General features: G+C 41.1%; 1 protein-coding gene across 1 annotated transcript; it reads left to right on the forward strand.

Moving 5' to 3' along the window:
• The first annotated feature begins 237 nt into the window (after window positions 1–237).
• On the forward strand, window positions 238–11,604 carry caprin1b (cell cycle associated protein 1b). Its single transcript, XM_069708131.1, is given in 19 exon segments — window positions 238–384; window positions 1,951–2,115; window positions 2,301–2,363; window positions 2,480–2,566; window positions 2,662–2,900; window positions 3,001–3,083; window positions 4,756–4,932; window positions 4,935–5,021; window positions 5,140–5,192; window positions 5,291–5,374; window positions 6,652–6,822; window positions 6,898–7,006; window positions 7,088–7,149; window positions 7,230–7,322; window positions 7,611–7,757; window positions 8,291–8,444; window positions 9,373–9,552; window positions 10,843–10,949; window positions 11,062–11,604. Coding segments are annotated over 18 exon segments (2,148 nt in total). The 5' UTR covers window positions 238–384; the 3' UTR covers window positions 11,149–11,604.
• The last annotated feature ends 1,666 nt before the right edge of the window (window positions 11,605–13,270 follow it).

Consider the following 13,270-nt stretch of genomic DNA (forward strand, 5'->3'; position numbering starts at 1 on the left):
GTGGACAACTTTGCCTGATTACAAATACTAATTCAAAAACGTTTAATTGCGTAGTGCGGTTCGTCTTTTGAATAGATAAATTAATACCTGCGTGTGCTAAATGGGACTCTTGTCATAATGACATAATTGTTTATGAACGTTTAGTTTTTGTAGTTTATTTGTTCAGGCATACCTCAGATAGCTATAAAAAAATATAAAAAAAACCGGACCTTCGCCTTTATAAAGAGTTTCTCCGTCTAGCGAACCGTCTCAGTTGTCGGTGAGGCCGGCGGGGCGGATCCCACACTAGAGTGAAAGAGAAAATAAAGCAACACAACAATAATAACAACTTGGCCTTTTCGCACATTTCGCTAGCGAGCTCCCCTGTGGATATATAACATCAAGGTGGGTGAATCGGGAGTCGTGCTGTCAAAAGGTAACGAGTCTCTCCCGGCCGGCTGGCGGCGAGCACGCGTCGGTTGTAGCCTTCAGACGGGCGAGCTAGGATGCTAAGTGAGTGGTCTGTGCTAACGGCGGTGCGGCCAGGGCCATTTTAATCAAAACCTCAGGAGATCACACCGGGACGCTCGGCTGCATTACCGGGGGGGGGGGGGGGGCAGGAGTTACAGATGTATAGCCTGTGTAGCGAAGAACAATATGTAGACGGAAGAGAAAATGCAGGGTTCAGAAACCCCGTCCTCCCTCCAGCGTCCACACAAGTCTGCACGAAAGTTAGCAGGTTGCTATGAAAGAAGAGTTTAAGGGGCTCAGTGTTGTCGTCGGTAACCGGTAACACTTTGTGTCGTTGCTCCTGTTTGTAAAATCATCCACACCTCGCTTACACGGATAGTACACCTGTGATGCATAGGTGTTGCTGTTACTATTACATCCCACGTCAACCAACTCCTTTAACACTTTATGAAATGGTTTTCACTTTACGGTCTGTGCAGCATGTGTCCCGACAACCTCGATCCTCACCCCACACACACACACACACAAAACAACAACTTTCATCTCTCTGATGCACCCATCCAGTAGTTAGTAGATCCTGTCCCGCTGTATCATGTCATCTGGGGATGTCCCATGTAGAGGTGACGTGATTATTACAGTAGTTTCATGGTCGACTGTGAAACAACAGCAGTTTTGATAAACTATTATAATTGTTAGGGTCAATGTTGAAGCAAAATGTAGAAACTGCATAAGTTCCCACTTCTCAGATGGACATTTTTGCTGGTTGCTTTAGGTTTCTTTGAACAGGAAACTGAAAGCAAACCTTTTGGATTATTTCCAAATTTTAAATCTGGGCACTTTGCTGCTAGAACTTCCTTTTGAATAGCTTTCCCAGGAGGTAACATGAGGCCAGGGATTGCTGTGTTGCTAAAAGCTGAGTCAGGGGCCTGCTGTGGCTGAATTCATGTAATATACCATGATTTGTACACAGAAACTTCATCTGCACTGATACTGATTTATGACCGATTCAGTCCTTTTGCCCACAGCTCATACAACAAATTAATAATGAAATAATTAGCATGATAACTTGTACATATTAAAAGTAATCATTAACTGTAGCACAAATGTCATGACACTGTCCCCAGTGGTCAGTATGTAGAATTTATTGGCTTTTAACTCAGTCTGTCCACACATGTGTCTGACAAATATCAGCAGGTGTTAATGGATCATTTTCAGTTAATCTTTTTGATTATGAATTTGTGTTATTTTTCATTGCTGATTATCTCTCTTTGTGGTCACCAAAAGCTACATGTATTATAGCATACATTTCTGTACTTGTTTGTACACTTATATTGTGTACAACCTCTCTTTTGAGGCGGTTTGTGTTTTTCTAACTTGTGCAGTGACTAGTTTTTGCACCTTTTATTTATTGATTGTCATTCATCAATACATTACAACCAATTTCTTTATTAATGAAATCTTACTTTGCAATAAACTTAATTCTGATTCTTTTATTTCCAGATGCCCTCAGCCATGAACGCAAACAGGACAGTACAATCTGCCAGCCCAGATGTGGGATCCGCTCCAGGGTCAATGTGCAATTTTGCACTTGGTGGACAGTCCGAAGTCTTGAAACAAGTGCTGTGTGTCATCGACAAGAAGGTCCGCAACATGGAGAAGAAAAAGGTGAGGACCTCATACAGTCGTTTGTTCCAGGTCCCCTTCCTGTTAACAACATACAGCTAAATCTCATTATGTGGCAATTGAAAGCTGAAGTGTCCAAAGTAAACTACAATTCTAACAGCAAGAATTTCTCTACCTAGTGTGTTAAAACTAGAACCGTTTGCTTCATATTTGATGTTTTATTACAGAGCAAACTGGATGACTATCAAGGCAGGAAGAACAAAGGGGAGGGTCTTAACCAGGACCAGCTGGTGGGTACACAGAAGCCTTCATCATTCTGCACATAAAACCCAGTAATTCTGTAACTCTTACAAAACTTTTACAACCTATCAATATGTGAAACACCTTTTCTCCTTCATATTTTTAGGAAGCCCTCTCCAAATACCAGGAAATCACGCATAACTTGGAATTTGCCCGAGAATTGCAGAAGACGTTTATTGCTTTGGGACAAGATGTAAGGATGACTCTGGTTTTCTGAAGATTATCCCTCACAGTTGTATCCATCCTGGCTTGTAGTAACTTGATGTGGCTGCTGGTCATCCTCATCAGATCCAGAAGGTGGTGAAGAAGTCTGCACGGCGGGAGCAGCTGCAGCGGGAGGAGGCAGAGCAGAGGAGGCTGAAGACAGTTCTGGAGCTGCAGTTCCTCCTGGACCGGCTGGGCGACGACACTGTGCGGCAGGACCTGAAGCAGGGAGTTGGCGGCTCACCGCTGCTGACAGACGGAGACCTCGCAGCTTTTGATGAGTTCTACAAGTTAGTGGGGCAAGACCGAGACCAAAACGTCAGGTGGGTTGAATCTGTTGATATCTTGATCAATTAGAGACGCAAAACACCCTCTACTTCTTTTTAACAACGGGATCCTCACAACTTAACTTTACACTTGCAGGTTGGTTGACCAGTATGATGACGCATCTGTGCACCTCTGGGACCTGTTGGAAGGGAAAGACAAGGCTGTGGTCGGAACAACATGTAAGTCAAATGTAACTAGAAATCAACATTAGGTTATTGTGTGTTTTCTACAGTTTGTCTTCCTTTGATTCATTATTTTCTGGTTCTGATTTGACAAATATGAAAACTTGTTGTTTTTTGTAGTGTTTGTTGATAGTAAACTGAATATAATATATATAATATTATAAGAACTGTCTGAATAATAAGAATTTTAAATAATTGTTATTTGCAGCTCTACTCCATTTTTTTTTTTTTAACAAAATAAAGTTTATGTAAAAGGCAATTCATTATCCTAGATGAACTGGCTTTATTTAGTTGCCCAGCTGGTGGTGAAAACTGTTGGCAGGACATTTTTATCAGATGATTGGTGACACAGCAGTTGTCAGTGATCTTTTTGTCACGTTGAAGCTGGCAATAAGTAATCTGTCTCATACCTCTGACTCTTCCAAAAGCAAGGTAGATAGAGATGGGACAATCTCTAAACAATACCTTCTTGTCAAAAGCTACTGCAGCTATTAACCAGTCTTACTATGTTAATGTAGCATGTGCATTGTATTTTGTTAATGCAGCATGTGTGCAGTGCTGTGATGTGAATAATCAGGGCTTGGGGATATTGGCGTACTGCATTCTCAGCGGTCTGGCCTCGGGCTTCGCACTGCTGCATTTTGCTCGGGGGCTGAGAGCTGCGGGCTTGTCCTGACTCAGCAGCAGGGCAGGGTGCCAGTGGCCCTGTCGCCTCTGGTTCCACTGGTCAGATCCCTGTAGCCACATTAGGATACTGGTGACCCAGTTCACGGTTGTGGCACCAGGCAATCCTTTCACCTCCAGTAAGGAGGTCTGAACCGAGAGTCGGGGTGATATTTATTCAGGGAGCGACAGACTTCTTGGCCTGAGGCTCAAGGCAGTGGAGGAAATGACACTGATGCTGTGCATGAGCCCCTTGAGGGCTTTTCTCTTCTAGTCAATTCCTCTTCATGATTGTTATAGCAGCATATTTCCAATCCAATCAGTCTCCACTTAAAGAAACTTTTAACCCCTGTCAGTGCTTTTTGAAACCATGCATTAATAATGCTCACAATGATGTAGTTTGATGTTCATCCTGTAACAGTCACATTTAAGTAATAAAGTCAAATCTAATCTAAGGCCCTAAATTGCTCTTTCAAATTGTTGCTGATTCCGTTTTACACGTTGAAAGTTTCAGTCAAATATGAAGAATTCAAAGTTTTTCAGGACTTTAAGGTGGATATTTGATTTTGTTATGTCTCGGGCATTGTGTTGCGTTTGGGACCAAATAAGGGCACTGTATTTATTTAGTTCAATTGCTGCAAAAGATGGAGAAAAGGCTGTAATCAATATATTTATGCTGTTTCTTTCTCAAGTTTTCTTAAACAATGGATTATTAAAATTGTGTTTGCTGACATTTGCCAGCACCTTCATCCCATTTAACAGCAGTCTAAAAAAACACCAGCTGAGAGTGTGATGGAAGCAAACAGAACGGGATTATGGCTGATACGTTTTGGGAGTTTTTAAAGTCGACTAGAAAAATCTTTGCTCCACATGAAGTGATCTGTAACATTTTAAAGCTGTTAAATACATGGTTTGATAATTGTGACCTTGTCAATATGACAGTTGGATGTGTGCTTTCATGGCTTGACTTTCCATTAAACTGCTGTGTATGTTGTTCCTCTCTTAGACAAGGCACTGAGAGAGACTTTGGACCAGGTTCTGCTGAGCGGGTACTTTGACCGGATTCCATCTCACCAAAATGGAGTGTGTGAGGAAGAAGATGAGGAAGAGCCGGCAGCAGCAGCAGCAGCGGCGGCAGCAGCAGCAGCGGCAACAGAAGCAGCAGCAGAAGCAGCAGAAGCAGAGCAGCAGCAGCAGCATCAGCATCAGCATCAGCAGTAGTGGTCGTAGTTGCTGAATCATCAGAAGCAGAAGAGCAGACTGTTGATCCAGGTTCTGACCGTTTTCTCAAGTCATGCTGCATGAAACTTGCTATTTTTAAAATGCTAATGCAATCAACCAATAAAGGAATCAGCACAAGCATTCTCTGAATTGTCTTTTCACTTTACAGAAACGGAAATAATCGAAGACTTCACAGAGCCAATTGCAGTGGAAACAACAGAGGTGAGAGGAATGTTTCTCTTGCCAGGAAATTCTCCAGTCTGATTGTTTTTTTGTTTTTTTTTTACTTGTAGTGCTGATGTGTGCTTTGTTCCTTCCAGTTTGTAAACAGACAGTTCATTCCAGACGGCACATACAGCGGCAGTGAGAAGGAGCAGGGGGATGAGTGGACCAGGGAAACAGAGGTATGCTGCAGAGATGTTCAAATTAACTCTTTTTTTATGTTGCAGAGTATTTGCCTAGTTTTTCAAATTTTATTTTGTTTATTCCATCCCGAGGGCTATCTGGCCTTTTAAGTCTGGAGTCTGGAAATAGCTGGCTGGGACATGAAGCCATATTATTTTTAGAGAAAGTTTACCTTAATCTAACACGAAATGAATTCAGATTATATACTTAAATACTATGCAAAATGTTCAATCAAATCCCCTTTAGCATTGCAGCATCAGAAAGCAACGCTAACAAATTATTACAGGATATATTGAATCAAACCATTTGGAACGTGAGTGCAAGCAGATGATTCTCTGTCTGTGTGTGTGTGTGTGTGTGTGTGTGTGTGTGTGTGTGTGTGTGTGTGTGTGTGTGTGTGTGTGTGTGTGTGTGTGTGTGTGTGTGAAATATTTTTGCATCTGTAAACGTTGCCACAACAACAGCATCATCAAACAATGAACTGTGAATGCACTTTGCTAAAAGAAGCAGCATGTTGCTGAGTGGCTGCAATTGTCTTCATATGACACCTGCATCTTCTCTCTGTCATGTGTCCACCAGTTGTCCTACACTTGGGTAATATCTGTCAGTACATCATTGCATTTTATTTTTTATGGTTACAGTAGAGATGCAAACAAGACAAATATTTTCAGATGTTTTATCAAGTCATCAAGTTGCCGAATGTCGTTTTGGCACAATCCTGGAGTGGGTGGTTGTGATTGCAGCAGCCACATGATTGGCAAACTGCTAAAGCAATGAAATGTTGTTTACCCTGTTTTACACTGCAAACAGTAATTTGATGCCAACATTTAAATGCATATATTATCACGAACTCAGGCTTCTGTGTGCTCATCGTGGAGCCTGTAATTCACTTCTTCCAGCTCCCTGTTGTGATTAGAGTCATCATTAAGTGGTGTACTGTTGCTAATTGTGAAAAATTATTATTTAACCTACTATGGTAAGTAGGGAAACTAGAAACCATAAAAAAAAAAAAAAATTAATTCCTTAAGGGAGTGGTGAAGATCTATTACAGGCACGTTACCGGCTCTTTCTCTACTGAGGAGTGAGTCGGTGAATTGATTTCCATCCCGGACTGCTCAGAATAAGTTTTAACTTCTCAGCTCAATTGTTTCAGTTTCCAATCTCTGATGTGAAAATAAACCCACAGGTAGCACTTGATCTGAATTTAAACAGTTTACAATAATTCTTCCTTCTGTATGTCTCTCATTCACGTCTTCTGTTCTTCTTCCACTGTCAGGCAGCCAGCGCTGTGCAGCAGCAGCCCGTGCAGCCTGCAGCTCCCCCCGTTGGCCTGGAGACCCACCCCATGAACTTAACGTCTCCTGGGCCGCCTACTGACCCCATGGTCAGGAAGCAGGTGGTGCAGGACTTAATGGCACAGATGCAAGGAACATACAACTTCATGCAGGTGAGGTGTTAGTGCTGGGCACAACTGTTTGTCTGTACGTGTTGCAGCATTGGTACTAATTACTTATGTTGTCAGGACTCCATGTTGGAGTTTGATGGACAGCCCATCGATCCAGCCATTGTATCAGCGCAGCCCATGAAACCCACTCAGAACATGGACGTACCACAAATGGTGTGTCCTCCAGGTATGTTTTACCAGGAGAAAAGGTTGAAAGTCTTCAGTGAGGATTCTGGTTGACTGACATGTAATGTTCAAATTGTTTTAGTTCACACCGAGTCCCGGCTATCGCAACCCAACTCTGTTCCAGTCCAACCTGAGCCCACGCAAGTGAGTATTTCAATATGAACAGACAATACTAACATTGTAGACACCAGAATGAGTTCCATTTTAGCGCTTTTCATTTGCAGGTCCCCATCGTTTCCCCAACGCCACCCCCCATGTATCAGACCTCACACACACCAGATCCTCGACCCTCAACAGAATCCATTGACCCCATCCAGGTTAACCATGCTGCACTTTTTTACAATTTTCATCAAACTGAAAATATTTAGTGTTGTGACCTGATGTGTAATGTGTGATCACAGTTGTGTTCTCTGGTTTCCAGCTCAAATGTTTTGATGTTATTACACTATTGCAAACCGTGTTCTTGAACTCAACCTCTGCAGGCAGCCATCAAATGACTACCCGTAGACATCCTAGTTATTGAGGAGGAGTAACTTTAAATCCGGCCGAGAGAACTAGTACAGTTGTGTTAATGCAACGTGCACTGTGTCTCCCCTTTTCGACAGACCTCCATGTCCTTGTCGTCAGAGCAGCCTTCCTCGTCCACAGCTCTCCCCCCTGCCTCTCAGACGCAGGTTTTCCAGCCCGTTTCCAAAGCTCCTCACAGCAGTGGCATCAACGTCAACGCAGCACCATTCCAGTCCATGCAGACAGTAAGACTCCCTATTTTTCATGAAAACAACTGAACAGTGACTCGTGTTACAAAATTATATCTGTATTAAAACCAATTCATGATTGAGGCAATTTGTGGCCTCCTCCTCCGTGTGGCTGTATGAGTCTGCATGACATAAACTTCATCATCTGAGCCCCAGGCGTGCATGTGTGGGCATACATACATGTAGTATTTTAGTATTTCACAGTCATTGTGCAACTCCGCAGCTGTTCCCGTCTGTCCTGGAGTGTGAGCCAAGCTTAAATGGAAGTATCGGGCCTCTCGTAGATTAAGCAGCTGTTTGCAGCACACGGTGTCCATCACCGTCTGCAGAGTCGGAACAGAATGGAATTAAAGACTTCGATTAGGACTCTCTTGTTGAGTCTTTAAGTTCCCTCACATTACAGTTGTGTGGATGTGTAGTGGAGCAGCTATATCCAGGAAATAGTGAGAAATGGATTTCAGTCTTAATGAGCCTGTGACCTTTCATCTGGTTTTGGCCTCACCACAATGTGGCCTTTGTTTGTCCCTCAGGTGTTCAACCTTAATGCCCCGGTCCCGCCAGCTAATGAGACCGAGGCTTTGAACCAGGCCAGTCAATACCAGAACAACTACAACCAGGCCTTCAACAGCCAGTCACAGCATCCTGTGGAGCAGACGGAGATGCAGTCAGAACAACTGCAGTCTGGTGGGACAATTTTCAGTATTTCTTCCATTAATTACTGACTGGATTGACCGTATCAACTAGGGTTGCAACGGTATGAGCTTTTCACTGTATGATAACTGTCTCAGAAAATATCACGGTATGACGGTATCCCTGTATACTGTATTTTTATTATTATTGTTATCATTATCATCATCAGTAACATTGTTTGAAGTGCTCGTGTAGATTATTAAAACAGTTGACAATTTACTGGAGGTGTGACAATTTACTGGAGGTGTGACAGCTCAGCCAGAGCTGTTTTTACATTAAACCCACACACGTTGATGTCAGTACCCTGAGCTGGAAAAGATGGAGGTGGGAGTCAGGATTTAATAATTGACCTTTTGAAAAAATCTCGTGTTTTTTGTTCGGCGTTAAAGTCATAAACAAGGACACGCACTATGAACTGCGTGGCGAAAGATGTTTGATGTGTTTCTTCCTATGGCGTCTATACTTTTTGCAAACTGGATATCCGTCCTCGATGACAACCTCACGTTCATCTGTAAGTCCAAAGTTATCCCACGCCCTTTGTAATTACTTGCTCTGGGTTGGAGATGATGATATGATCAGTTTCCTTTCCCTGCTGGATCTGTGTGTCGGGCACCCATTGCTGAGTCTGACAGGCAGTGGAGGAGGAAAGGAGAGACGCATTGCGCAGGCTAGCTTCGCCGCTCATTATCTTTTCTTTTTTTTATTATTATTTCAACACCGATAATAAGCTCTTGTGCATGGTATGATAACCATAAATTTTCATACCACGAGATACCGTGAATACCGCTGCAACTCTAGTTTCAACTTTGCCTCCCTGAGGCTACGTTCCAGTTGAACTCCATCTGTTGAAATACATCATGTTCGACTGTAACTGGAGATTGACTTGTGTTTATTTTGGGGCACCTAACCTGGTCTTCTTTAGTAGTTGGTGCCTTCCATTCCCAAGACCAGTCAGGAGGCCATCAGCAGCCTTCCCAGCAGGGCCCAGGCTTTGCCAGGCAGACTCAGTCCTTCTACAACAGCAGAGGCATGTCCCGTGGTGGACCTCGCAACGCCAGGGGCATGATCAATGGCTACAGAGGCTCACCAAATGGATTCAGAGGTGAGCTCACACCTGCAGCCACAAGCCAATTATTTTCACCTCAGCCCTTTTCACTCATGGAAGATGTATCATTGCTGGATTCATCTATCACTTCAAGAACTCGAGGTTAGACGGGAGCTTTTTACAGAGGCAGCTGTAATTCTTATGTAATATTTGCCATACATGAGCGGTAGTGGGGAAGAGTTTTCAAAGTGTTTGATATCAAAGAAGAACCTTTTTTTCTTTTAATGAAATAACAAAATGATGTGATGAGACTCGGTTTCTTTTTGCTCATATGCTGCATGTAAAGCAATTTTTATTTTCGGTTCGCATGACACAAACTTAAATAGAGAGGGAGGGCTGATATCCATATTGTAGATGTACAAGTTTTGACTGAGATGAATCTCTTCAGCTTTATTTATGGAATAGATTTTTTTTGTATTAAAGATGATAATTGCAGAATACAGTATTTTTTACTACCTCCATTTTTTTTATTGTCATTTGTATTGCTTTGCCCTGTATATGCTGCTGTAATGTAAAAAACAAAAAATCCCTTTGAGGGATTAATAAAGTATCTGTCTATCTATCTATCTATCTCTCTATTGTACTGTAAAAGATGATCTTATAATTAATCACTTGTGCATTTAACCAGAACTTAGATTTATATTGCTGTGGAAGTGTTTTGGAAATGTTACTCGGCTCTAGCTTGTAGCTTCGTTGTTAAAAGTGCTGTGGGTGCTTGTCGACATATAAAATTATCATCATGTTTGCAAACTACAGCGGCACTCAGAGAGCGCACACCTCCACCACAGCCAATAGTCCACTCCTCTATGATATGCAAATCTGTAACTTCAAACACTGTTTGATATGTTTTGATATATTTACAATTACACAAGTTGTGGTTTTACACCTTGAGACCACTGGGCTCGAGTGTGTCATAATGCTGAATATTAACTTTGAGCAAGTACTTGTGTATCCCAGAGGATTACTGGTACCAATGAATGTTGATTTGTGATATGGAGTCATCATATTTCTAGAATTATCTATCTTTCTTCACTATTGGAGTTTACTACCATCTACTGGATTTTAAAGGCTTTCAGTGGGCCACATGACCTCTTTTACAGTGTTAATGAGAGTGAAAAATGGGGATCTTCCATGGCCTATGCTACACTCTCATCATACAGATAAACAAAGTGCACCGAAAACATAACCTCCTTGGCGGAGTTGTCTCAAAGGGATCTAAAAGTTTGCGTTCGTTTTATTGTTCATCTCAAGACGAGCCCTCTTAAGTTTTGGTCTTTGTATTTCCAGGTGGCTATGATGGTTATCGTCCTCCTTTCACCAACACTCCAAACTCTGGGTATGGACAGACTCAGTTCAACACACCTCGAGATTACTCAAACGGGAATTACCAGAGGGTATGAAAGAACTATTCAGACTCCAGCCTGGCCTTGTTGAAATCATCTTTACTGTACGTTGGAAAGTTGAAATAGTTTCTAAAACGTGTCTGTTTTTTCCCTGATGCCTCAGGACGGTTACCAACAGAACTACAAGCGTGGAGCTGGCCAGGGACCCAGAGGAGTTTCAAGAGGCAGCACTCAAGCAATGCGATCCTGAAAAGGCCTTTCATAATGACTGTGACTGATTTAACTTGCACCACACTGAAAATTCAAAAATTCAAGAATGCATTTGCCCCAGCTCACTCAGCTCTTTTGTTTGTTCTTCATCAGTGGTATTTTTCCTGTTTCTTCAATCAAAGTAATGCCTGCTTTGATATTCAGTAATATTGAATCATTTAAAATTCAAAACACAAGCTAGGTTGTAAATCCAATCATTGATTTGCACAAGCCATGTGTTTCAATATTCCTGTAAACTTGAAAGATTTCATAAGTTATTTTTTGTATAAAATAATGCACCTGCCACTGCTGGTCCAATCCTTGGGAGTTTTTTTCCCCCGTTCTCAGTTCCTTTCTGTCATTTTGGTTCTTAAAAGCATTTTATGTTCAAGAGCTCCCGTTTCCTTGTTTGTAAATTGATGTTGCTTCAGGAGTTTCAATAAAGTTGTGTTGCATACACATGCTTCAGCCTTTAGTTTCTGTACCGTTAAATCATGTCACTCGCAAAGCAAAATATTGCAGCTCTGATTTGCAGCGGTACAGTTTTTTGTTGTATTTAATTTTCATTCCGTTTTGAAATTGAGTTAAGTTTAGTTTTTTTAAGTTTTTTGAATGTCACTGCATGTTTTGTTTATTTGATTTAGTTATTCTTCGGTACAGGATGCCAAAGCCATATTCACAGGTAACACTAAAGTGTTTTTAGTGTGTAAGGACACTTTTCCAAATACTAACCTCTTGCTTTCAAGCAAATTAAATTGTATTATAATTTAGACAAGATCCAAAGCAACACATTCAACATGAGATATCTCACCTCATTAATGCTCACAGTAATACATTAGCTCCAGTTGGTGACAACAATCTAAATGGTTCCTTGTTTAAAGAGTGTGTTGCATTTGCTTTTGGTTTTAATTATTTATTTATTTTATAGTCAAAGGCAATCCCATCCTAATGTTTATATACTTAGAGGGAAGGGAAGGGATGTTTCAAAATTCAGATACATTTTTTTGCATTTCTTTAATTCCCAGTGGTCTCAGTAATCCAATGGTAACTGAGGATCCAAGTACTCTTAATGAATTCAGGCATGATTTATAGGACAGGAGACTGACAGGTGACTCTCAATGATGGTGATAGTCAAGTGATAGAACAATGTCATGGTCAGTGAACTTGCAGCATATACTGCAATATCGATATATCTGCAATAAGTATGTGGTAAGAAGAATATCGCCACCAGTGACAAAGCAGCAAGGACTCATCTGTGACCAGCAGCGGAGAAAGCCGGGAAGAAGGGAAAGACTGACGACTTCAGGGGGCTCAGGGCATTAATTAACGATAAAGAGGTTTATAATTGTGAAGGTGAAACATCTTAGACGTGATTATGATAAGTTTTATCTCAGTTCATTAGGTTTCAGATACTGTTGGACCCTCATAAGTTACAGCAGTGAATGACATAAATGTAGATGTGCTGTGTAATTATTAACACATGACTATATATTCAGCAAGATTCCTGTAGATTACAGAAAAAGGTTAAATTCAGTCTGTACAAATCATTTGTTCTCTTCTTGTTCGGATGCTTCTTTCTATGTATTCTGTAAATGACATCAGAAGTGATTTGAACTGCTTCACTTGCTGCAGTTTCTTCTGTCGTGAGTGATTTGTAGTGGAAAAAATCTTGTTGTTTTCTTAATAAATATCATATTGATAATAAAGTAAAAGAAATATGCGTCAAGATTTTATACCAAATTTATACTAAATTCATCCTGTTAAAGAAGTCTTGGAAAGATTTAGACTGAGCTTTGAGGAAACCTGTCGTTTTTGCAACGTTGTCAGAGGAAACATATTTCACTTGTTTTTTTTCCATTGTGAACATTTCAATGTGTTTTGTAAAGATATGGAAAACGTTGTAAACAGAAAACGGATAATGTACAGATTAATGTATTTGAAGTAATGTTATATTTAGTCTTACATGGATTGGATACTTGTGCAGCTCCTTATCATTGCTGGAAAATCCTACATTCACAAGTGGACTGGATGTAAACTTCAATCGACTTGCTGTTGAACTCAAATGCAATTAAATTTTTCATGAAAAGTGCAAAAAAAAAAAAAAAAATCACAAAGAGTTTCAG

This window comes from Brachyistius frenatus, unplaced genomic scaffold, assembly GCF_029030835.1.
Source record: "Brachyistius frenatus isolate BFR_SWC_R1_liver_20210118 unplaced genomic scaffold, ASM2903083v1 Contig_74, whole genome shotgun sequence".
Lineage (NCBI taxonomy): Eukaryota > Metazoa > Chordata > Actinopteri > Embiotocidae > Brachyistius > Brachyistius frenatus.